Source organism: Mus musculus, chromosome 9 (genome assembly GCF_000001635.26).
Source record: "Mus musculus strain C57BL/6J chromosome 9, GRCm38.p6 C57BL/6J".
Classification (NCBI taxonomy): domain Eukaryota; kingdom Metazoa; phylum Chordata; class Mammalia; order Rodentia; family Muridae; genus Mus; species Mus musculus.
In genome coordinates, this window is record NC_000075.6 from 97,346,037 (window position 1) to 97,372,055 (window position 26,019).

General features: G+C 45.5%; 1 protein-coding gene across 1 annotated transcript; it reads right to left on the reverse strand.

The window, feature by feature from the left end:
• Nucleotides 1-3,525: 3,525 nt before the first annotated feature.
• Trim42 (tripartite motif-containing 42) lies at nucleotides 3,526-23,922 on the reverse strand. Its single transcript, NM_030219.2, has 5 exons — nucleotides 23,468-23,922; nucleotides 19,567-20,264; nucleotides 16,850-17,670; nucleotides 13,057-13,281; nucleotides 3,526-3,789 (listed from the first exon to the last, which is right to left on the reverse strand). The coding sequence occupies exons 1-5, from the start codon at nucleotides 23,806-23,808 to the stop codon at nucleotides 3,703-3,705; spliced, it is 2,172 nt and encodes a 723-aa protein (NP_084495.2). The 5' UTR covers nucleotides 23,809-23,922; the 3' UTR covers nucleotides 3,526-3,702.
• Nucleotides 23,923-26,019: the final 2,097 nt, after the last annotated feature.

The following is a 26,019-nucleotide window of genomic DNA, read 5'->3' on the forward strand; positions in this document are numbered from 1 at the left end:
TTTTTGAGCTGTTGGTTCTTGGCCCCAAAGCTACCTTTGTATACCATCTGGCAGCACTGGGCCTTACCAATACAGGTGGCATTGTTTGCTTTGCCAGACATTTCTAGGGTCTTCTATAGGGGGCAAAACATCTATCAAGGAGGGAAAGAGATTCTCTCTGTGAGGCAATGGTGGGTGAGGATGTGGCTCCTGCCCTCAGCTTTCTACCTGTCCCCCTCCTGGGCAGGAAGCTGTCTAAGAAGGACACATGCTCCACTATGTTCATAGCAGCCTTATTTATAATAGCCAGAAGCTGGAAAGAACCCAGATGCCCCTCAACAGAGGAATGGATACAGAAAATGTGGTACATTTACACAATGGAGTACTACTCAGCTATTAAAAAGAATGAATTTATGAAATTCCTAGGCAAATGGATGGACCTAGAGGGCATCATCCTGAGTGAGGTAACCCAATCACAAAGGAACTCACACAATATGTACTCAATGATAAGTGGATATTAGCCCAGAAACTTAGGATACCCAAGATATAAGATACAATTTGCTAAACACATGAAAATCAAGAAGAACGAAGACCAAAGTGTGGACACTTTGCCCCTTCTTAGAATTGGGATCAAATCACCCATGGAAGGAGTTACAGAGACAAAATTTGGAGCTGTGACAAAAGGATGGACCATCTAGTGATTGCCATATCCAGGGATCCATCCCATAATCAGCTTCCAAACGCTGACACCATTGCATATACTAACAAGATTTTGCTGAAAGGACCCAGATATAGCTGTCTCTTGTGAGACTATGCCAGGGCCTAGCAAACACAGAAGTGGATGCTCACAGTCAGCTATTGGATGGATCACAGGGCCCCCAATGGAGGAGCTAGAGAAAGTACCCAAGGAGCTAAAAGGAACTGCAACCCTATAGGTGGAACAACATTATGAACTAACCAGTACCCCGGAGCTCTTGTCTTTAGCTGCATATGTATCAAAAGATGGCCTAGTCGGCCATCACTGGAAAGAGAGGCCCATTGGACTTGCAAACTTTATATGCCCCAGTACAGGGGAACGCCAGGGCCAAAAAGTGGGAGTGGGTGGGTAGGGGAGTCAGGGGTGGGGTGGGTATGGGGGACTTTTGGGATAGCATATATCAGGAAATGTAAATGAGGAAGATACCTAATAAAAAATTAAAAAAAAAAAAAAAGAAGAGAAAGCTGGGTCCCAGTTCAGAGCCAGAGTTGAGGATCTGCTTCTGATAATCTCATTTATGTCCTGACCCTTGGGGTTACTAGTGGGGTTGTCACTGTTTGTTCAGTGTTCCCTTTCAGTCTTCTGTCCTCCAGTGCTCATTTAACCAATTCTTCATGTTCAGTCCTTTGTTACAATTAACTGGAGTGGTGGTGGTGGTGGTGGTGGTGGTGGTGGTGGTGGTGGTGTGTGTTGGGGAGGGGTGTGGATACTGCTGTCCTGACTCAGTTGATAGATGAATCAACTATCAACTATTTAAGGAGACCTGCTTCTGTTAGATTCTCCTTGGTTGTCCCCAGGCATTTGAGCCATACTGTAATTGCCTAAAGTACAACATTCTGGAATTTTCCTTTTCCCATCTGTTTTTCCAGTGCTTACCTCACTCCTGCCCATTCATGTGCACTCCACTGGTAAGGAAGACTGCTCTTCCTCCTGGAATCCCTGCCCAAATCAGGCAACTGCAAACAGCCCTCCTGCCTTTCTCAGCTCCACAGTCCATTCGCCATGAAAGCAGAAGCAACACTAACAAAATCATGACTAGGGCAGAATGGTGCCTTGTTTTACATCCATTCTCGTGGCTTCAGAGGGACTCGTGCCCCGAGATGCTCTTAGGCCCTATTGATGTCCTTTGCCTTGCTTCCCACAGGATAGGCTCCCTGCTATGCCATTTTCCCCACATGCCAAGCCCCCTGCTGCTTCAAGGCCTTGACACCCGCTGCCCTTCTGTGAAGAATGCATTTCTCCTCTGCTCATACCTAGCTGGCTCCTTCCTATTCTTGAGGAAGTAGCTTCAGGTTCTTTAAGGAGACATCCTGTCCAGAGTTCAGAGTTCACACTTCCCAGGCCCCATCTCTTTTCTAGGGCTTCTAGTCATTTACAATCAGCTGTGTATTTGCAGGGTAGGTTTCAGATCTGTTCAATTCAGTGCCATGTTGTGGAAGCCCAATCCACCACCATCCCTGGTCTCATTATAGACACACTAAGGGAGAGGATGAAATTAGAATTATTACTTTTTGAACAAGCAGGAAAACCTAACTAGCAGCTGTTCTCTCCTCTCTCTCCTCTCTCTCTCTCTCTTACACACACACACACACACACACACACACACACAGAGAGAGAGAGAGAGAGAGACAGACAGAGACAGAGACAGAGACAGAGACAGAGACAGAGACAGAGACAGAGAAGTTTTCAGGTGTGCTTTGCTACTGATCCCTTCCAGAGCCAGAGCCCTTCTCTTCTCTAAAGAAAGGTTTGCTGAGATGGAATGTGTAAGGATGTGGAGAGATAGCTCAACATGGCAGTATATAAGTGTGTATTTAAGAACCTCTTAGTCATATTTAGGACCCTTACACCCGTTCTAAAATACATGCTTGTACCTCAGGCATGGTCCTCAGAGGGGAATTTCTATGGATCCTAGCCACAAGGACCAAAGAATGGAAGAAAGTGTTGCTCCTGTTCAGAAACTCAGTTTGACTTTGGAAGACTCAGCTCCTGGTTTGGTGGCTTCTCAGGGATCTTCGCTTCTTTAGTCCCTGAAGGCAAGTTCACATGGTCTCTAGAAAGGCAGCATTGGGATGTATGGATTCTTTAATTGCACCATGGTCCTTGTCCATGCCGTGAGTAGGTGTGATCATGATAATGTGATATTCACACAGTTAATATTTTAAAGTTTAATTTCACTTTAGTTGATCAGTGGTGGAATCCCTGCTGGCATGTCATTTCATTTGCTTGCCGTGCTAACGATGGTTCTGAAGTTTTTCAAAGAAATGATTATACGGTAATACCAGATTTGATTGTGGATCTGGCCCGTCATTTGCAGGGATGGGATCGTAACACAGCTCCTGGGCATACAGTCTTGTAATTCGTACCAGGCACTCTGGGGCTTCTCCTTTGCTCCGGGTTACAGAGGAGTGAGAAAAGGGAGGCCTGGCTCTTTTTATGGGCCAGAGGCAGACTTCAGATCATGGGCAAAGCTGTGGGAAAACATGGGCTTAATAATTTGGAAGAGCATTCTCACAGTGTCAGCTGCTCAGTATTGAGATAGATTGCATGTTGAGGGAAAGCCTCCCCACCAATTGCTGACTTGCTCAGACACCTATCGTGAGCTAGGCCAGCACTTGAATGAACACCCAGGGGTCTTGCTTCTAGATGGAGCAATCATTACCACCCAGGCACATGCCACTTGTCCCATACAGAGCACCACGAATTCGGAGCTCAGGATGGAGCCTGAGCGTATACAGACCGACAGGCGTTGTCTCTTAGTTTCATCATAAGGAGTCAATCACAGCAGGTTATGATGTCAGACATTTCCTTTTATTGGCTTTTAGGAAACTCCTTTTGGAAAACCCAGAGGTACTGGAAACATCCATCTACCCTACAACCTCCTCGAGGAATGTGGTGAGAAAAATACATACATACACATATAGATATCTCTATGAGCAGTAGAGTTCTGAGGTGGGTTCCAAGGCTCAGAAGCGCTTCTGGAGGGCAGACTGGATGTTCTTCAGGAGTCCCCACTTAGCCCGGTTCTTCCCACGCCCATCTGGTGTTACCACCTACAAGGGGAAGCAAAGAGTGTGTGGGAACATCCACTGAGGGATAGCAGCTTCTAGAACCCAGGATCATCCCATACACCATCTCACCAATGCCCATGACAACCATGGGAAGCATGTATGCTCAGCCCCTCTATAGAGATGAAGAGCCCCAGACTCAGGGTACCACAGAGCTTTCACAGCGGCCCACAGCTGTTGTGTGCTGCCACTCCAATCCTACACATCAGGTTCTACCTCTCTCAAGGCAGTTCATACAACCGAATGTGGACAAGCATGATAGACTAGACCCCAAATGGCCCTTACCACAGAATATCCCCATGCTAGCCTCTGGAACTTTGTTTCTTTCCTTCTTTCAACTTCTAAGTTTCAGCTAATGAGTGGTTTCTTTACTAAACTTGGGATGACCTGTTTAGGGTGTTGGGGGAAATGACAGGTTTTTTTTATTTGTTTTAAGTCTTTGTAGTCTCAACATTAGTTAAGTAAAGAGAAGATTCTTAGAGATGTGTATGAAAGATGAATAAAGCAGAATTTGTAAGTTGTCCAGTTTTCCCCATTTTATATAGACAGGAATGCTGTCTTCTAACTCAGGTATGCTCGGTGACTCAGTGCTACCCAAGAAAGGCAAGGTACTGGGCATCAGGGCTAAGGAGGACCTTCTTAGAAACCTTACAGACTCAAGTTTGTCATGCTTCTCCGTGATGGACCTCCATGTCTCCGACCTCATATCATTCCCACTCCCTAATACACATTTACTGAAGAGGCATTTAGGAACTAAAGTTGGGATGGAAGATCCCACTGCCCGTACAAATTAGGCCAAGAGATACATGAGTAGATGGGGCAGGTCTAGGTTAGATTGATGAGGAGAAATGTTTATACAAAGCACAAAGTCTCTATGATAATGCTTTTAATCTTTTATATTTGTGTTGGGCAAAAACAGAGATGCTGCATAGAGAGAATCCTGATAAAGATGAAATGAAAAATGTCAGAGGCGCACAGAGCTACTGGGGACAGCCAATAAGGCCTAATGGTACTGTGAGTTATGGGGTTTGGAAATGCATTAAAAAATACACATTTGACAGTTTTGTCTCAAACTTTTGTAAGGATCTCCAAAGCCAACGACTGTGTAGTGTAATGGGACAGAGGTGGCTGGGGAGTGTTAGTGCGAAAACAGCAGCATCAGGCACAACAGAGGACAGAAGAAGCAAAAAGACAGAATGAAAATGCTACAGAAATTGAAATGATGGTCGGCACCTCCTTCCTTGTCCCACACTGAAGCTGTGTGACAGGGCTTCCCCAGAAAAGGAGAGGAGAGAGAGGCTCCCCGACTCCTGGAAGCTAGATTTGAAATATCAGTTCTAGATTCTGATAAAAACAGTATGGACAAGCAGTGATATGTCCAATCCACTTATGACCAAAGATGCAACCATATAAAAATCAAAATACGGTAACTGAAATAGCTGTTAGAATGACACACAAAAGCAATATGTGAGGCCGACCAAGGGCTTATTTCATGGAGAAGTGGAATCCAGCATTAGAAAAGGCAGTCATGGTGAGCCAGAACGACACTTAGAAAGGCCAGGCCCTGGGTTTAATTCATGGCACCATAATCAAACCAAACCAAACCAAACCAAACCAAACCAACCAACCAACCAAAACCCATCATAGTTTACTTAATTGAAAAAGTCCTAAAGGAGAAAAATCATATGATTACATAAATGAATGCAAATAAAATCATTCTCTACGCAAAAGCTCTTGGAATCCTGGAAGTCAGACATGTTTCTTTAGGTAAATGACTATAAGCCTAAATACTGAATGAGAAACAATAAAGTCAATGGAGAAAGTTTAGTGTCAGCAACTGACAAGTGTGTCTACTTCTGCCATCCTGGGTCTGACTCAAGGCTCTTGCTAAAGTGATTAGGAAAGAAAAAGAAATATAAACTCAAGCGACCAGATAAAAGCACCATTACTTACAGATGATAAGATTATATGCTTGGAAAAACAAGCTGAACCAACAGTCTTGGAATAATAGAGTCCTTAAAGATTTGCCGGGATTCAGATTTATCTATAGAGGACAATAGCTTTCCTACTGAACCAGCCATCTGTTAGGAATATACTACAATATAAAACTAACACTCAAGGCATTGAAGGTTGTGCACTGTTCACTTTTGTGTTTTTCCTAGATATGTTTAAGGATGCAACATATTTGGGTACACATATGTGTGGTGAAACGCCACAATAAGCAAATTGGTGAATCTCTTATTTCGCATAATGCCTGGCTTACAATGTGATTATGCATCTAAAATCATAGCAAATTAATCACATATGACACGGTATAGAGTGTAGTCTTACTGCATTTAGTGTTCATTAGATCACTAAACTATGTAGTTTACCCAGGAACACAAGGTTGAAGACCCCAGAAACCTCACATAAAGCAGTTTGAATAAATGTTCAAATAATATGGCAAATCTATCAACTGCCTCCCAATTAATTTCTCAATGGCTTTCTAACCCAATTCTGTTTGGATTAAAAATAAAATAACTAAAACAATAACCACAAGGAGTTCCTTTGATGTTTATAAGAATTAGAAAGCCTCCATGACTTGCTAGTCTTTGTTTTGCAAAAGAAGCATGGTTAATGAAGATGCCCTGGCAATTCATTAGGACAGCACACAGCTGAGACTAAATCCCAGTAAAAGCAGACAGGCACTGATGTGAGGGTGGGGGCTGTTTCGCATCATCCCCAGTCTTTATCTTTGAACATCTTCACTTCACTTTGAGACAAAGACCTCCAGTCTTCTATGTTTTTGGTTCCTAGTCCCATAGCTCACTGCACTGTTAGCCCCCTTTACTGCCCCCATGGCTCCCTGTGCAGCTTACATTTCCATAACATCGTTATGCATATATTATCTTCATTTTTTTCCTCCAGCAATGGGTGATTTGCTACCATTTATACAATATTATCTTTACTTTGCATATGGCCCTGTTTCTGCTGAAGCCATTTTTTATTTTTGTCAAAGTAGAAAGCAGAATGCTGAGATATACTAGGGGATTCAGGAATGAACCCTAAATATATAGACAGTGAATGCATGATCAAAATAGCACCGTGACTGTACACAGCACAATCCTAGTAGACAACGTTGGGTAAATGGGCTCAGTCGTGGCAGAGCAGATGCAGTTGTTCTTTGCATTGCATTTAAAAGTAGACTCTGTACTGATAAAACTGATAAAGGTGAAACTATAAATTTAATAAAAGAATATGTGGAAGATTATCTTTGTGATCTTAGTCAAGGCAGGAACTTTTTAAACAGAACCCCCAAAGGTCATACCATAAAGTAAAACAGTTATGACTTTGATTATTTGAGAGTTTAAGACTCCTGCCATTTCATGGAGTACAATATGAACAGAGGTGATATGACAAATACCAGAGGAGCAGAAATATTAGCAATGTCTAAAACCATCATCTGGAATACATGGTGTCCCGTGAGTCACCAAGTCAGGAGAGTATAGGGCCGGGAGTGGCATGGGTGGGGTGGGGTGGGGGAGGTAGGGTAGTGGGCAAAGGGTGGTAACAGGCTACTTATGGGAGGAATCCTGGAAGAGTGTGATCATTTGAAATGAAATGTAGAAAAATAAAGTGAGCTGATGTAACTATCAGGTAATAGCACTTGATAAATGCAGGTTGAATTTAGGATATAAGGTCTCTCTTATGGGAATATTCATGGGTGTGGCCAAATTAAGTACACTGCTGTGACAGTTTGTATATGCTCAACCCCGGGAGTGGCACTATTAGGAGGTGTGGCCTTGTTGGAGTAGGTGTGTCATTGTGGATATGGGCTTTAAGACCCTCATCCTAGCTCCCTGGAATCCAGTCTTCTGGTGGCATTTGGAACAAGATGTAGAACTCTCAGCTCCTCCTACACCATGCCTGTGTGGACACTGCCATGTTCCTACCTTGATGATAATAGACTGAACCTATGAACCTGTAAGCCAGCCCCAATTAAATGTTGTGCTTATAATAATTGCCTTGGTCATAGTGTTTGTTCACAGCAGTAAAACCCTAAATAAGACAATCATCTAGTTTATAACCCAGAAATTTCAGTCATAGTGCATTTCTTATTTGAAATCAACTATGGTCCTTTAAATTCATCTGTTGTATTCCTAATCTTAGATATGATTCTGCTGGGTCAGGGCCTTTAAGGAGGCAATGAAGTTAAAATGAGGCTGTTTGGGCAGCTGTAATCCAACCCACAACCACTGTTATAGGAGGATATTTGAATGAAGATCTCAGGGATAGGTGGGGAAAGATCACTCAGGAGCACAGTGCGAAAGACTAGGAGTCACTGCTGTCTAGCAATCCCTGATCTGTAGCAACTTGTTAGTGCAACTCGACCTGACTCATACAAAATCCAGAGAGACTTTTACACCTCTATCCCAAGCCACAAGCATTGTCTACTGTAGCATTAGTGGAGTTAACCTGGGTGTCCACACTGAGTAGACAGGTGACATGCAAGAAGCAGATACACACTATGAAGGATGGCATAGCATCCGAAATCCAGGAACAAAATACCCATAATGATATAGATCAGTGCTTCTTAACCTGTGGGATGTGATGCTCTCCGGGGTGGAATGACCTTTTCATGGGGGTCACCTAAGACTATCAGGGAACACAGATATCTACACATTATGATCCACAATGGTAGCAAAGTTACAGTTATGAAGCAGCAACAGAAATAATTTAGTGGTTGTTGGTTTGGGTGGTTCACTGCAATAGAAGGAACTGTATTAAAGGGTCATAGCATTAGGAAGGTTGAGACCACTGATGTAGATAGATCATTCATTCTATCTACACTTCAGGGCCTGGAGCTACTGCCTGTGAGTGGGTGTCTAGGGAGGAGGTGGCAGTCCTTGGGGTGAAATAGTGTCAGTCACAACCCTTAAGAAGGTATGTGACAGCCTGGGGAGAAGAAAGTTGGGACTTAGTGGCAGAGAGGCCACCTTATTCTGTGTCAGAGTTCCAGCTGCAGTGCAGGGTAAGGAAAGGACTCTGCAGAGACCCAGGGTGACCAAAGAATAGTCTCTTTGGCACATAGACATTTTTGAGGGACTGACAGACTGAGAAGGACTTTGAGAATGCCTGGAGACAGAGATGGCTACATTCTCTGATGGGCTCCAAAGACCCAGGAAAGCATCAGTTACTGAGTATTGCCAGGCTCAAAGCGTTGCTTCTAAATCTGTTGTAATTCAGTAATCTATATAGATTAGAGTGGTGGATCAATGGACCCTCACAGAAGTCCTTTTCTGAACCCTCAAATCTCTGTGTTCTACCTTAGGAGAATTAAGTTAGCTGTTTGGGGATAGGAAAATTTCCCATCACCACAGGCTCACTGCTATCACAAAAGGCCCTTCAGGTGGCAGGGAGAGGCAGAGGGGAGCCTGAGGGAGGGCCGGCGGGAGGGAGACAGACCTAGTTGGAAGTTGATGTCTTGAAGATGGAAGAAAGGAACATGAGTCAGAAATGTGAGTGGCCAGCAAAAGGCGAGGGGTGGGTTCTACCTCAGAAATCCCGCCACAGAAGGATCTAGACACGGATAGCACACTGATTTAAAATTTAGCCAATGAGAACCATTTCTATTCCTGAGCTGCTGAAATGTAATGATTCGTATTGTTTAACCACCTATTTGTCACAGTAGGCAAAGGAAACCCACACACAGAACGACAGGGCTAATCAGGGTCTCAAGTGTGCGGGAGAAGATGGGGAGCAAAGAGGGAGTGGTAGCCAGGAATGGAATGTGGTCAGGAGGTGTGTTGAGGACCAAGGGAAAATCAGGAGAAACAGAGGCCAACACACACACACACACACACACACACACACACACACACACACACACACTGCCTAAAACACACTTATCTGTCCTTTCAAAATAGACCATTAGGCTCCTTGATGTTAAAGGCTTTGAGGCAGAGACCATGAGCCATAAGGAACCAGTAAGACAAACATCGTATCCCATTGCCATGGAACTTAGCGAGCTAGTGTTGTTGGGGTCTGACTCAGGAACATGAGCTCAAATCCAAAGCTCTTTCAAGACACAATTCTGTCTCAGAAACAACAATTGATCCGTCAGAGACTCAGTGCTTTGATATCACCTCCCCAGAGACATGTGCTATGCTTAAGCTGACCACAGCTTCTACAGCTGCTGAGAGCTTTGATTTAGAGCATGAGTAAGGGTCTTGGGAAGCTCTGGTGAAGTCTTGTGTGCTGGGACTCCAGGCATGAGCTCTCTCCTCCCTGGCTTATTCATTTACACTTGACTCTGGTCCAGGAGGCTAGAGTTCTGGCTTTGAATACAGACCCGTCCCCTGTGCTTTCTCTATATGTGCTTCCTCTTTGAGGAGACATCTGAGACTCCAGGATGATCAGCAATAATGGATAACACAGATTTGACCTTCAAATGTGACCTTTAAAGTGTTGGATAACTAATTTTCTTGTTGCATGTATTATGTACCAAGGAAATTTTCTTTAAAAAAATATTCAACAAGTCTTAGGCTATGCAAATCAAATATAAAAGGTTTTCTCTCGCATCTTTTATAGAAGTACATAGGCTGGAAGCATGGTGGTGGGGATAAGACGTGACTATGCTACCTCTTAGAAGCATTCAAATGAAACCTTTCAGAGATACGCGCACACCAGTGCCAAAGGAAAAAAATTTCGATTTTATAGGAAAGAGCTAAAGCCATTACTTTTATGAAGCTTTATAAATGTCATTCAAACACACCATCTTATTTTCATTTGCTGGTGAAGCCTTTACTTATGCAAATCATGACAAATGTTAAGGAAGGCAGCGTTTCCTCGGAATGCTAATAGAATTGCAAAGGAGGGAGGGAGAAGTACTTCTGAAGGAAAAATCTATACTGTAGCTCTTTGAGTCAGATAAAAATGAAGCTTCCAGAAAACCTCATTAATTAGGGTTCTGCTCATTTAGATATTGTGAGGAAAAGCAAAGAGACAGGCATGCATTTCCCTCTCTTTCATAGGGGGGCAAATTAATCGCATAAGGACAGATTTAGGGGAAGGCTATTCCTTGACTGACTGTATAAAACATTCTGCCTTCAGGCATCTTATGATACTTTGTGATTATTAATTTTATTTATCAATTTACTCCTTCAGTCCTTAATTTAGACATTCGCCCATACATTCATTTGTTTGGTTACATTTTTACTCATGTTTCCGTTCAATAACCGTTAAGAGGCTGCTGTGTGCAAACTGCTTCGGTAAGCACCACAGGAGAGAGAAAGATGAATTAGGCAAGAATTTTGTTTGCAAGGAGGTCATAGTGGGAGAGAGATGAGAAGACCCAGGAGGGTAAGGTGGCGGACTGACGACACGCCTCGATCTCTCTATCTGTCCCCAATCCTCCCTCACATCTAGAGATGACAGATGATTCATTAAAAAAATTAACAGCTACTGAGTGCCCTTCGTGAGTAAGACATTTCTGCAGGATTCTAAAGGCTGAGAAGGCAGATGGAATCAGATTAAAAGCAAAATCCATAGTCGAGAGCATGGAATGGAAAACATAGCAACAGGTCTGAGGCTTCGGGGCTCTGGAGAGAGAAGGTCCCTGTGGCAACTGCCACACAGGCTGAGAGGCTGGCAGAGGAACAGCTAGCAGAGCAGCCAGGCAGGCTCTCTCATCGCACTTCCTTGGCATGGAAGTGTCCAACTTCTGTGGGGGTGGGGGTTGGGGGGTGGGGGTTTGGGGGGGATCGGGGGGTGGGGAAGCATGACCAGGAGAATAGCCCCACTCTGCAGAACTGCTACTGATAGCACAACCCCACTTCCTTCCTATTCTCCAACATTGTTAGAAGGGACAGCCAAACCCTCAAACATCTGACCAGATTGCTAAAGTGCAATTAACCCGATCCAATGGCCTTGAGTGCTCAGACCACTCAGAGCATGGGTGGAGACAACCCAAGAGTACATAAAAGCTGGGCTTAGTGGAGCAGAAACTTAGGGGCGACTCAAAATGAGGCTGATTGAGAGAGAAGTGGACAGGAGAGAAGGAGGAGAGAGGAAGAGGGAGCGAGAGGGCAAGAGGGGAAGGGAAGGGTAAAGGAGAAGGGAGAGGAGAGGAGGAGATGGGAGGGAGGAGAGAGGAAGAAGGAAGAGGAGGGGCATGGGAAGGGAAGGGGAAGAGAAAAGAGAGGAGGGAGGGAAGGAGAGGGAAGGGTGATAACTTTCTAGCTTCTGTGGACATCAGATTTGACAGATATGTTTCTTCTAGGTGTGTCTTAGAGGTCTTTCAAGGCTTCCCCCTCTCGGTGCCATATATCTCCCTTCTTCTAAACCCTAAATGAATAGTCCTGGACTTTTTTTTTTTTTTTTTTTTTTTTTTTTTTTTTTACTTTTAAAGAACCTCGAAATCTTATTTGATTGCAAAGAACACCTCCACAGTTATATAGTACGATAGCTCTTGCCTGTCCCAGTATTCTCAATGTCATTACAATGGCACTCATGAGTGTGCCGTCACTGGGAATTCAGATAAGCATCAGCTCTCCATCACAACAACCATAGTTTGTTCCTTTGCTTCATGGAGCCAACCTGACCTGCTCCGTGTCTTTTTTTTTTTTTTTTTAACTACCAGAGAAACCAAAAGTAGTTTTAGTATAAATATGTTTTAAATATTACATGGGATATTCTTGTACTACAAGCTTCAATTGTCCTCTGTGAGAAATGCTGATTTAATTGGCTGCTGTGCATCTTTGCTAGATTTCACACCTTGTCGTCTTCACAGGGAGCATTGTTCCTTTGGAATTCCCCCACTGCAATTATTTCTTACTCTTCTCATACAATGACTGCGAGTCCCTGACTGTGGTGGAAGGAGGGGTTATGCTTGGTCATACTCTGAACTTCTGTATCCTAATGCAAAGTTTTGAGTTCAGCAGAACCTATGATCCCTGGACCCAGAGATGAGAGACACTGTCATTGGCTGAGAGTTAACCAGCTTTCTGGGCTTAGAGGCAGAATTCTCGGCGGTCTCTGCTGATCTAGGAAGCCTCGTTAAGCCAAATCCTGATTCTATGAAGGCATTCCCATCTGATAAAGCTGGTAAAGGTTCTTGACAAGCCTGAGGCCCTCAGATCGAACCTCTAACATCTGTCTGTGTACTATGGCATGCATGTGTGAGTACATGTGTGGGCATGTGTGCATATGTGGGATTCTCCAGTAAAATTAATAGGAAAAACGTTTAGCCTAAGAAGTCAATGTACACAGTACCTTGCAGATGTCACTCCACTGCCCGGGACCATTATCATTGATGGCTCTAACCTTGAACAAATACTCAGTGTTGGGGGTCAGGTTGTGTAGCTCCAGGTTCTGCTGCAGGATGTCGCGAATTTGTCCACAGAGCTCTGTGCGCACATTATTAGGAGGGGTGGTAACGAGCTCATAGAATTCCATCTCAAAGGAGTCCACGTCTTCTGTTGGGCACGTCCAGTAAACCTAGGAGAAGTGGGGGTATGAGCATGGCACCAACACACACTGCTCTGTCCTTCCCCTAGGATTTGTGCGGTAGCCCGTCTGTGGGCTGTGCTTAAGCTGACCCATTCTTCTACGGCTGCTGAGAGCTGTAGAATTTGTAGACGATTGTAGATTTTGCACACTCAAAATGCCATGGAGTCTATGTGGAGGTCAGAGGACAACTTGCTGGCATCTGTTTTCTTTTCCTACTATGTGGATCCTTGGAATAGGACCCAAGTTGTTAGGTTTGGTGGTAAGTGCCACCATGTTGATGACCCTGAACTTTAAAAAAAAATTGTATTTTAAAAGCATATTTCTACTGCCCTTATTATATTTTTTTTGCTAAAGTCAAATGCCATAAGGCACAGTTAATGTATAATTTCACGTGTACTAGCTTTTATAAATGAAATCACATAGCATAATGAAGTTATTCTGATTTGATCATTCTTTCTGATGATCAAAACAAGAAGAACATTTATGGTAACATGCTTTGGAAATACAGAAGTATAAGGGAAGAAAATAAACATCTCCCCTAATCCACACATTGATTCCTGTAAGTCTTTCTCCTGCCGGGGGAGATGCAAGCACACTCATGCAGGGATTGGGATTGCAAGGCTCTGCTTTATTCTCTTAACTTACAGTTCATCTGTCTTATACAGTCAAAAAAACTGCCCATAGAGGCCAGCAAGATGGCTCAGAGAGTAAAGGTGCTTGCTGCTAAGCCCGACAACAACCTGGAGTTTGATTCCCAGGAGCCCCACAGTGGAAGAAGAGAACTGGTACTCTCAAAGTTGTCCTCTGACCTCCACATGTATGCTCTGGCATCTCTCTCTCTCTCTCTCTCTCTCTCTCTCTCTCCTCTCTCCTCTCTCTCTCTCTCCTCTCTCTCTTTCTCTCACACACACACATACACACACACACACACACACACACACACACACACGCACACACACACATGCACACAGAGATAAAATGAATAAATGTAATGGAACTATATAAAACACTGTTTCTAAAATAACTGACCCTTTCTACAGTCGAGCAGTTAGATTTTTCTGCTTTTGTACTCAGATAAATGCTGGAACAAATATTTTTGGGGCATAAATCCTTTTTTTTTTTTTTTTTTTTTTGAGGAGGACAGTTCTTAAGAAATTATTTCTAAAATTCAAATTGAATCAAAAGATTTCTAGAGTTTTGGAATACATACTAATAATCTTCTAAGACCAACTTGAACATTTTCCATACTGAAGCTCTGAAAATTTAGGAGTCTTGTCTACATAGACTTAAATTATTTTCATTGTAGAGCACAATGAATCCTGGAAAAGGCCCATTTTACGACCCTGGAACAGGGATTTTCTACATCATCATCATCGTCATCATTTTACATTAGATCACTGTCAGGCCGTAGGTGAAGTGGCAGTGACTTGCTTGGTTGTCTCAGAAGGTGTCCTTCTCTCAAACTTATCCAAGGATAACTCTTATGCAGCGCATGTGACTTCTCCAAGTCCAAGTACGGAGCAGACCCCACCAGCCCTTCTGCTTCAGAACAGGGGCTGTGGACTCTCTGAGAGGCAGGGGGTGTCAATGAGATGAGATACAGCGTGGCCAGAGTTCACTGATGTCACCCGTACCCCATTTCTGTGTGAAGGACAGGGAGGGGCACCATGCTGTATTTGATGGTCTCCAGGAGGGTGCTGTTCTACCTGGCACATTTCTTGTGGTACTAGTTTATCCTCTGAAGCATTACAATGTCTCACAGAGGGAGAAGGTAAAACCTGGTCTCTGTCCGATCTTCATTTGTGTTTAGACCCTACCTACTGAAGTGCAGTCTGCAGACAGCAGCATTGGCAATACCTGGCAGCTTGTGAGAGCTAGACTCTCAGGCCTGGAAATCCAACGACAAAGAATCTACCTTCTAACAAGTCTGCAGGAGATGGTAGTGCTTGGAACCACTAGTTCACATTTCAAGATGCCTACTGTCTTTGAGAAAGGGATAAAAGATGAGCCGTGCCATATGGAAGCAGACCACGAAGTAATTTGGGAGGTGTGTCCATGCAGGAACCTCAAAAGAGGCCAGAAACTCCAGTTGCCCAGCAACCCTTTTGCCTCTTGGAGTTTAAATAACATACTCCATAGGCAATTCAATTCAGGCTCAGCTGGATTTCAGAGAGACAGTAAGGCAAAGAGTATTTGTTCAGTGTTAGGTTAAGATGGCCAGTAGCCTGTGCTGTCACAGGTGATGCAGGCATGGAGACCTGTAAGACACTCCACTTTCCATATCACCCCTAAGACAGAAGATGGATCTCAGCAGAGAACTGGAATGGTTCTGGGATGGTCATCTGAATCTTTTCAAACCCCAGGGAGCCTGGATCTAAGAGAAATAACAGTTTAAAGGAACACACAGCTGGCAGACAGCAGAGACTGCTCACCTAATTCAGTCCTGGACTCTTCCCCATACTTCCATGACCTCCCAAGCCAGTTTGAAACTTTAATTCCAACTTGATTCTTCTTTTTGGCTTCTTTTCCCTTCCTTCCTTCCTTCCTTCCTTCCTTCCTTCCTTCCTTCCTTCCTTCCTTCCTTCCTTCCTTCCTTCCTTCCCTCCCTCCCTCCCTCCCTCCCTCCCTCCCTCCCTCCTTCCTTCCTTCCTTCCTTCCTTCCTTCCTTCCTTCCTTCCTTCCTTCCTTCTGGTGTTGTAAAGACCAGGAATCGACACTGTCTTCTACTGTCTTCTCTCTCCCATATTCTACTATCTATAAATCTGTCTGTCTGTCTGTCTACTTACCTACCTAACCCTGAGGCAGGGCCTGTCATCTAGCTGGAGTTCACTGTTTCCACTGGACTAGCCAATCATGAAGACCCTGGATCCCCCTGCCAATCATGAAGACCCTGGATCCCCCTGCCAATCATGAAGACCCTGGATCCCCCTGCCAATCATGAAGACCCTGGATCCCCCTGCCAATCATGAAGACCCTGGATCCCCTGCCAATCATGAAGACCCTGGATCCCCCTGCCAATCATGAAGACCCTGGATCCCCCTGCCAATCATGAAGACCCTGGATCCCCCTGCCAATCATGAAGACCCTGGATCCCCTGCCAATCATGAAGACCCTGGATCCCCTGCCAATCATGAAGACCCTGGATCCCCTGCCAATCATGAAGACCCTGGACCCCCTGCCTTTGCCACCCCAGCACTGGAAGCACAGATATACACCAGGCTTTGACATGTGTGATGGAGATGCAAATTCAGTTCTTCATGCTTGCACAACAAGCCTCTTGCCCACTGAGCCTTCTTCCTAGCCTGTGTTTCTTTCAATAGAAAGGCTGCCCATCAAGTAGGGTTGGGATTTACACGCACTTATCATTATGTTCTCAATACACTGACTGGATTAATTGACATTTCAGGACCCTACCCTACTGACTAGGTTGACTATAAAGAGTCTAGAGGAGTAGACTCAAGTGACCACATTCTAGAGGCCAAAGCAGTATAGGCAACCTTCTCTGACCTCTCTCTTTTATTCTTTGCCCTGTACTTCACCCTTCCCTTTGTCATACCTTGGCAGCTCTTGGGTACACCAGTGTCTGGTAGATGACAATTGGGCCTGGGGTCCTCACAGAGGTGTCGTTGAAGGAATACCAGTTGTGGAAGCTGTTACTGCTCTGCGGGGGCTGGGTTTCCCCTGTGGCACTCCAGTAGGTGTAAAGGCCGTCAGTCGTCTTGGCGGGCGCGGCAGACTGGGCTCTCCCGTAGTTCTCCAGACCCATCTTGCCCTTGTCATTGGCGGTGTTGAAGGATATCAAGGAAGAGCTCCGCTGGTATATCTGCTGGTTGCCGAAGCTATGGGTGCTGAATGTCACCTTCCTGGCGATCATCATTTCTGAGTGGATAGGATACTGGGAAGGGAGTGAGTCCCCAGAGGAGCAAGCCTTTTTGGGTCCCGTGGGAAAGAGCTCGTGGATGGCATTGGAGAGTTCAGCAAAATCCAAGGGGATACAGTGTAGGGAGTGAAGCCGCAGCTGAGGGTCGGGCCTGAAGGTATTCTGGATGCCCTCCTCAATCTGGTCTACCAGGATCTTGGCAGACTGCAGGAAGGCCACCTGTCCTGTTTCCTTCAGGGCTTCTTTGGAGTAAGCAATCAGGCCATCCATTTCGTTCACTTTCATGGTCGTAATGTACACATATTTCTCAATTTCTTTCTGCCTGGACACTTCCAGATTCTCTATCTGTTCCATGATGATCTTTTCTTTCTCTTGAAGGATGGCTCGCAGTTTGAGGAAACCATTCCGGACCTCCTTCCTCTTTGCTTCCTTGTCAGCTTTAAAACTGCTCTTTAGAATGTTGAATTCCATCAGGTCATTATCAATTTCATATCGGACTGAAAAAAAAAAACAACCAAGTCGGTTACCGTGAATATTTTCATCTCTACAGATATCAAAGCCATATCAAACTGAAGCAAATCTCTGGACTCAAAGGAAATGGAGAGAGACAGAGAGAGAGAGAGAGAGAGAGAGAGAGAGAGAGAGAGAGAGAGAGAGAGAGAGAGAGAGAGAGAGAGAGAGAAACACCTAGCTTGGCTGACACAGGCTACAACAGGCTTTTGAAATAAATTCCCCTCTATTCTTCCTCCACATGCCCCTGGCACACGTAACTTTCCCTGATGTCTACTAAATGGTGTCTTAACAACCAAGCTTGACCTAGTATTCTTCAGCCATTGATGGTAGACCACTTCTTATAGACATGGAATATAAGTAGTAATAATTCCACCCCACACTCTTTTTAAATTTAAAAGAGAGTCTTGTCACTGTTCAGCACTGGTGTTAGAGTCTGGGTGCATGACTTACTAGCTGCCTTTTGCCGACCACTTTATTTAAGCACAGCTGTCTCATGCATGGAGTGTACACCACATCTGCCCTGTATGCTTATTGAGCCTGGCATGGTATATTCCTAGAGCATTCTGTCTAGGGTCATCTGGAAACAAAGAATCTTAATAGAGAAAATGACTCCATAGGATTGGTTTGTAGGCAAGTCCGAAGGCATTATTTTGACTGATGATTGATGCTGGAAGTTCCTGGCTCTCTGTGAATGGTGCTAGCTTTGGACAGGTGGTCCTGGATGCTATAACATAGCAGACTGAGCTAATCATGAATGGGCAAGCCGGGAGCAGCATCCCTCCATGGCTTCTGCCAGTTTATGCTTCCAGGTTCCTGTCTCACATTCTTGTCATGATTTCCTTGAATGCTAGACTATGATGTGGAATTATAAAATAAGCCCTTCCCTCCCCAAGTGTTTTTTGGTCATGGTGTTTTACCACAGCAATAGAAACTTTAAGACAAAGACCTATATGAAGTGGTCCTCTATGGGCGGAGCCATTCCCTAAATGAATTTCTAGGTCTACCTGGAGACAGAGACATGTCTGACCTGGTAAAGGCACATTTTGATATTATGAAACTTTTATGGAACTTTACAAAAAATTATTGTACTTTGCTCTAGTATAAAAAGCAGGGTTGGTTTTATATAAATTATATTATACACCAATATGAACAACCATGACAGAAGGGAAAAAAAGGAGCTGGCCAGAATATTACTCCTATTTTGGAGTTTCCCTATTACCATGTGGCCATTAGCAGTTCTTTAAATTTGTTGCCTACAATTTTGACAGAAAGTTCATGGTAGATAACTTCAATTGAGATGATTCTCAGCGTTATATTAGTTCTTCCCCCCTGGAAACAGGGAGGTGGAGTTAAAAATAACTGTTATGCTCAGAAAAAAAAAACAAAACAAAAAACCACCACTACCAAACACCCCACCACCACCACCACCACACACAAACAAACAAGCAGAACTTCGGGATGTGACTGGAGAAAACTTATTTTTCCCTTTTGGAAAATGGGACAAAAGTTCAATAAAATTGTAACAAAAACGACAGGATCTTTCTGTGCTTATTATTCTCCAGTTTGTTTTCCAGAGGTGAGAGAATGTTTCATAAGATAGCTCCTCTTATCCTCACCAACCCAATGAGGAAGCTACCACTATCCTTCCCATTTTATAGCTGAAAAAACTGAGTCACAGAGACACTAACTGGCCAGTGATAGCTGTCATGGATACCTGTGCGGCCATCTCAGGCTCTCCCAGTGTCTAGATTTCTCCACCAGCTTGAGCACCTCCCCCTACCCCACCCCACAACCTGCCCCCAAAAGGTTCCCTACAGCATCCTCTGGTCTTTTTCACAGCTGGGAGTTACACTGAAGGGGAGCAGGAAACTGATCGGGACCTGCTTTGAACTTGGCGATGGCACTGAAGAGGGCAGCAGACCTCTCGGAGCAGGCGTCTATGAGGCTGACCGTGTCATGGCCATTGTGGAAAGCGATCTTGCAGAAAGCGCAGAGTAGCTGGTTGTCGCTGCGGCAGTACTCGTTGATGCGGCTGGATGGATGGTGGATGCAAATCTTCTCATCCTGGTCCTCAGCGCTGGTGTCCACGAAGACGTGGTCCTGCATGGCCACGTCTGAGTGGAAGGCCTTGAGACAGTCGTTGCACAGGTTGAGACGACAGGTGACACAGCGCTTGTAGGCAATGCGCCGGGTGCGGCACACCTGGCAGAGGATGGGCCCTGAGGAGCGGTCGAAGCGCCACTTGAGGTAGCCGTGCTGCTGCATGTAGCGTTTAGTAAGGCGCCCGCGCAGGTAGTTTTCTGGCAGGTGCATCTGGTGGCTGTAGGGCATACAGTGCGAGCGGCTGCACATGGGGCAGATGAGGATGAAGAAATTCTCCGTGACCTCGGCGTGCTTTTGCAGCTGCCGCAGGCACTTCTCGCATAGGCTGTGGTTGCAGGGCAGCATGAAGGAGTGCAGGCGCAGCCGGTTGCACATGGGGCAGGTGAGGTGGCTCACCAGGTGGCTGCTGGCAGGCATGGTCTTGGGTTCATCCATCTGAGTATCGCTGCTCCCCACGCGGAGGGCGGTCTTAGAGCTGAAAGAAAAAGCAAGCCCAGGCTTCAGGAACAATACACAAGAGCTCCAGAAGGACCAGCCCAGAGGGGTTGCACATAGGAAAGGTGATAAACGGTTCCTGCATGGTGCCTGTCTTGGCTTGCCTCTACTCTCTTAGTAAATGAACTCAGTTAAGGCACTGGTACCCATGACATGGCATTTTAAAAGATGATGAAGACTGGATTTATTGTCTTCACGGAAGGCTCTCTGGATCCAGCCAGAGCGATGTAGTGCCATCCTGCTAATTTTTTTTTTTTTTGAGAGAGAGAGAGAGAGAGAGAGAGAGAGAGCAGAGGGGTATGGCATGGTTAGCTGGCTTGGATTTTTTGATGCATATCAGTAACACCATAAAGCATCAGACAGGACCACAGTGGCTGTGATGTATCAGAGCAGAAGTAATACTGCTTCAGGATGTTGGACCAGAATATTGTCCAAACCACATAAATGGCCTCCTACGCCCCTTTGCTGGGGAATGTGAGTGATTGTACCTTCTCTTTTTTTCTGATAGATGATTCAGGCTCCATGTGTTCTAGGTGCTTTCTAGACAGGAGTAAGAGAACCAACTGATTGACTCCATTCTCACTAACTCAAGCCCCAGTCCGTCGGGTACCTCACACTGACGTGGAGTGGGACATGTTCCCCCTTGTTGCAAATGAGTCAATAAATCCAATCTAGCTCAATTACAGGCATGCTTCTGGTGGCTGTGCCTGGAAGGCAGTGACATTACTATTACTGTTCTGTGTGGGATGGGCCAGAGGAAGGTAGTAAATGACTTTTCTAAGACAGCAAGAGACAATTTCTGTGCTGATCCTAGAAGCCATGAACTGACTTCCAGATCAACAGCAATACACAAGGGTCTGCCTCTGGGCAATTTATATATGGCAGGGCATGGCACATTTAGAGTTACCCATTTAGAGAGTCTTAATCTCTTTTGTGCTCAGTTTCTCCAGCTGTAAATCAAAGATTGCAGCACTTCCTTCCTGGGGGTTTACAAAGTGTAAATGAAAATAATCCATCCCCAGTGTAAATATGGTCCCTGTAATCACCCTCTTGCGCTATCCACCGGCTAATGTCCACAGTAGAGGAGGAAACCGCAAGAGAAGGAAACAGTAGCCAAGCTCGTGAAGGCCCATGTGTGCTTATACTATTGTGAGTTAAGGGTCTCTATTTGTCTACTGGAGGTCACCCTCATGGATTCAATGGCAAGAACTACAAATGAAGAGACTATGCTTGTGCAATTCAAGTGCATGGTATGAGAAGCTGCAATCAGAGTAAAAGCAGTTTAGGAAAGAAGCGACTCTGCTGTGGGAATGGAGATGCAAGCCGATGCACTATCTTTGGCTATTCTCGAGTCTTTCTGTTCATAGTAAGGTCCTGGACTTGACATTGGGCAGTGTTCTCTTCTGACCCCTTCCCTTTCTGATTTCTCTTTCTCTTTGTCTCCTTCTTGGCCAAGGAACCCATGCCTCAGATCACTGACAGTCAAAGGAGCTTCCTAGGGTGGCCCTGAGATACAGTGTCTCCGCATAACCTTAGGCAACCTGAGAGCTGGCTTATCCCTGGGTCTTGGATGCTGAGATCTAGGCTTACAGCCTCACTGTTTTTGGTCCTATTTCTTTTCTGTGTCCAAGCCTCTTGCTTAGTACCAGAAGGGTCACCTGAAGTCACAAGTCAAGAGTACATGTTGTACCTAGATGAGTTTCTCTGATAAGAAAAGTAAGACTTGGAGTCAGTGTATAATACATGGAGGGAGTAGAAGCGATCAGAAAGAGGGAAGGAGGGAGAAAGGAGATACTGTGTGGAGAATGGGCAGGGCTAAGAGAACTCTGTTAATGGCCCGAGGAACTGGAGTAGTTATGAGAAAGGGACTGAGGAAAAGAATGAATCCAGGAAGGCTAGATTAGACCAGAGTGAAGAAAAAGTGAGGCCACTGAACAGCATTGGGAGGGAAGGGGTTTGGAGACCAGGAGAGGGGGGTTGGAAGGCAAGCACCAGTACGTTAGAGCTGACTGCCTGGCACTGAAGTACAAACAGGGTGTCTGCTGCCCACAGATTTCCATGCTAAAGCAGCCACCAAGGCCCACAGCCTTGCCTTCCTGCCCTGCCTCTGCTCCACTGCACAGCCCACTCCCTGCTAAGTCTTGCTCGTTCTCACATCTGCCTTCCAAGCCTCTAGGTCCCACGCTGATGACTCCAGTTCTCCCTGTTAGAATCACCGGATGGGGATCGAGTTCTTACAGTTCTGAAGCCCACGTTGTACCCCAAGATCAATGGAAAAGAGAATGCTGAGGTGTGGAGAGCATGCAGGAGCGTTTATTTTTAAAGGTCCCCAGGGGATTTATATGCACTTCTGAATTTGGGAGCTGCTGATGTCTACGACTCTAAAGCACTAGCTGTGATCTTCCCTTCCCTGTGAAATCTCCCCTGGCTCCTGATGTCCCTGACATGTGACTTAAAAAGAGCAGCTTGCTAGCCTGTGGGGTAGCCACTTTACTGAGTGACTGAGAACCTGACAGTCATGACTTTGGAGGGGAAAGAAAGGGTGGCTGTCAGCTCAGGGTACTTCTGTAGGTTGCTACCTATGGTCAAAAGCGGCTCCTAGAAGTCCGTACTCACCTGGTAAATGCTGCAGTTTACAGGAAGGGGATGAAGAACAGTTTATATTTTTCAGATCATCTAACAGGCTATGGAGCCTATACCATATAAGGGTCTCCATTTTGTCATGACTTTTTGTTTTTTTTTAAATTTTGGACCCTTGCCCTAGCTCTGGATTCAAGTCATGACTCTACCCCCTTCCTAGCTGCTTAGTCTTGGGCAACTTAGTATCTCCCAGCTAAATATTTTCCTGAGTCCAGCTGGCACAGAGTGAGGAGAGGGATGGATACATGAACAGTGGCTGGCAAAGTTTCTTGAGGGCCATCACTTGTTTGCAAGGTGAGAGCTCTTGGGGTCAAAGGGTACATGTAGCATGCATTCACATCGGTAAAGGAACTTGGCTGTTTAACTGCTACAAAATTACCATTGTTTTTGTTTGTTTGTTTGTTTGTTTTTTTGTTTCCCATGTAGAGTATACTCTAGGAAGCACTGGCCTGTTCTGGGGTACCCACAGCTGGCACATGTTCTCCAGTTATTTTGAGCCAACATAGCCAAACGACGGATGGCCAGCACTCATGCAGTACTTACGAGGTGACGATGCTTCGAAGGCGACCCTTTCTGAATGTGATGGTAACATTGCGGCAGCAGTGGCTCTCGTAGTAGTAGCACTTCAGATTGGTGCTGGCCGTGCAGCAGCACTTACAGTTGGGGTCATTGGCCCAGGAGCAGCAGCACCAGTGGCAATTGGGGTTCTCTGCACAGGTGCAGTGGCAGAACTGGCAGTTCCGCTCATCCTTGTAGGGGCAGGGGAAGCAGGTGCAGTTCCGCTCGGAGGTGAAGATGAACTTGCAGCACAGGCAGGAGAACAGCCGGGGGCAGCATCTCTGCCAGGTACAGCAGGGAGAACAGACACACATAGCCGTCTCCATGGCTCCTAGTTCTGGTACAAGGCCTCTAGAGTTTTGACAATGTTCTCTACCAGATTATTGTGGCCACTTCTCTCCCAAAGGGACCCTTGCCCACTCTCGTGAGGCTGGCAGTTTGGGAATTGTGGCAGGAAGTTGGCCAGTTTATGAGGCCTTCACAGGTGGTGGTCCTCCTCTGAGCTGGCGTTACCTATTTCAGCCTGTGGACATTGCTTATGTCATAATCCCTGACTCCCACCATGTCTTCACATGCTCAGTAGTAGGTAAGAGGAGGGCACCCAGGGGTGGTAGCTGGGATACATACTGGGTGTTTTTCAAGAGACTGATGTCACAGGAGTGGTGGCACCACGGAGCTCTTGGAGGCTTTAGCGGCCATCTGTTGTGTTTCAAGTGCTCACATGGATTTTAGATGCTGTTTTTCCTTGGTTGGTACTATTACTGCTATTTGGGTAACTTGAATTCAGGTTTTTTTTTTTTTTTGGTTTTTGTTTTGTCTTTATTGACTGAAAGACCGGGGTGTGACTAATTAGACATACAGACTGACACCATGTTCCTCTTCCGTCAGCAGAACTCTGACCAGCAAAGCACAATGTTTACAAATAATGGCGCCATCACAGTGAAAGGGTCATCACTATTCAGAAAAGGGGCTGAAGGGACAGAGACACAGGCTCACTCATGTCCCTTCAGAGTTCATGATCACGAGGCTTTATGCTTAAGTCGTCCACAGGTTTAGGACTCAGACTTTGTTTTCTTCTCCTCTGTACCCTTGCCCTAGACCACCCCACCCCTCCCCACCCCACCCCACCCCACCCTACCCTACCCCACCCCACCCTACCCCACCCCACCCTACCCTATCCCATCTCACCCCACCCTACCCTACCCCACCCCACCCTACCCTACCCTACCCTACCCTACCACCCCACCCCACCCCATCTCACCCCACCCTACCCTACCCTACCCTACCCTACCACCCCACCCCACCCCATCTCACCCCACCCTACCCTACCCCACCCCACCCTACCCTACCCTACCCTACCACCCCACCCCACCCCATCTCACCCCACCCTACCCTACCCCACCCCACCCCACCCTACCCTACCCTACCCTACCACCCCACCCCACCCCATCTCACCCCACCCTACCCTACCCCACCCCACCCTACCCTACCCTACCCTACCACCCCACCCCACCCCATCTCACCCTACCCTAGCCCCACCCCACCCCACCACATTCATTTATCAAGAGGTGCAGAATCATTAGCTACTCGGCCAGTGTGCACCCAGGAACTCTAGAAACAGCGCCCTATCAATCAGGGGAAGTCTTGCTTTCCCCTTCATACAGCTTGCAAAGATTAAAGGAGCAGAGGTCTCACGGCCATGCCGTCCTAGAACAGGACCGCTGTCTCATTATATTTCTAAAAAACAGCAGAAGTGAGAGCTGAATTTGGCTGTGGGAGTTTAGTGAATAATTTATTACCTCTTCCCATGATCATCACCCGTGTAATAGGAAAGAACATTCTCGGAGTGCTAACTGGGCCAGCCTCACATGGAGTTTAGATCTCTACAATAGAAAATCCCGAATCCTAGGGTGTGCACTTTATCTTTCGTAGACATTACTAAGTTATCACTGTGAAGCATACTCCAGATCACACCAACACCAGGAATAGATGTATGACACTTCCTCTTGTGTTTGCTCAAACTCAGTTTTATCAATAAGCCTCCCTACCCTTGGGAACACAAAGACCTGAGTTCGACTTATAGGCCATTTCAACATTGGTTTATATAAGGCATCCTTTCCTTTCTGTTCTTAAAAACATTAGCAAGGTGTAATTCACTTACCATTAGAGTGATCCAGTCAATGCCTTTTGGTGAATTCATTAAACTGAGCAAATATTACCATTATCTAATTCTAAAACATATGTCACCTCCAAAAAAACATCAATTAGAAGTCATTTTCTCCTCTATTCCCCCAGCCCTCATGGAACAATCTTTCTGACTTATCATTTACTTATTTTATAAATGGAATAATACACAGTCTTTTTGGGTCTTGTTTAACTTAGCATGTTTCCAGGGTTAATGTTATACCAAATATGAGATTTCGTTGTGTATCTGTGCATGTGTGCATACAAGTTCATATACACATACAGATATGTGGAGATGTGCTTGCCTGTATGTGCACATCTGGACGTGAAAGATTGCTCCTAGCCATAGCCTG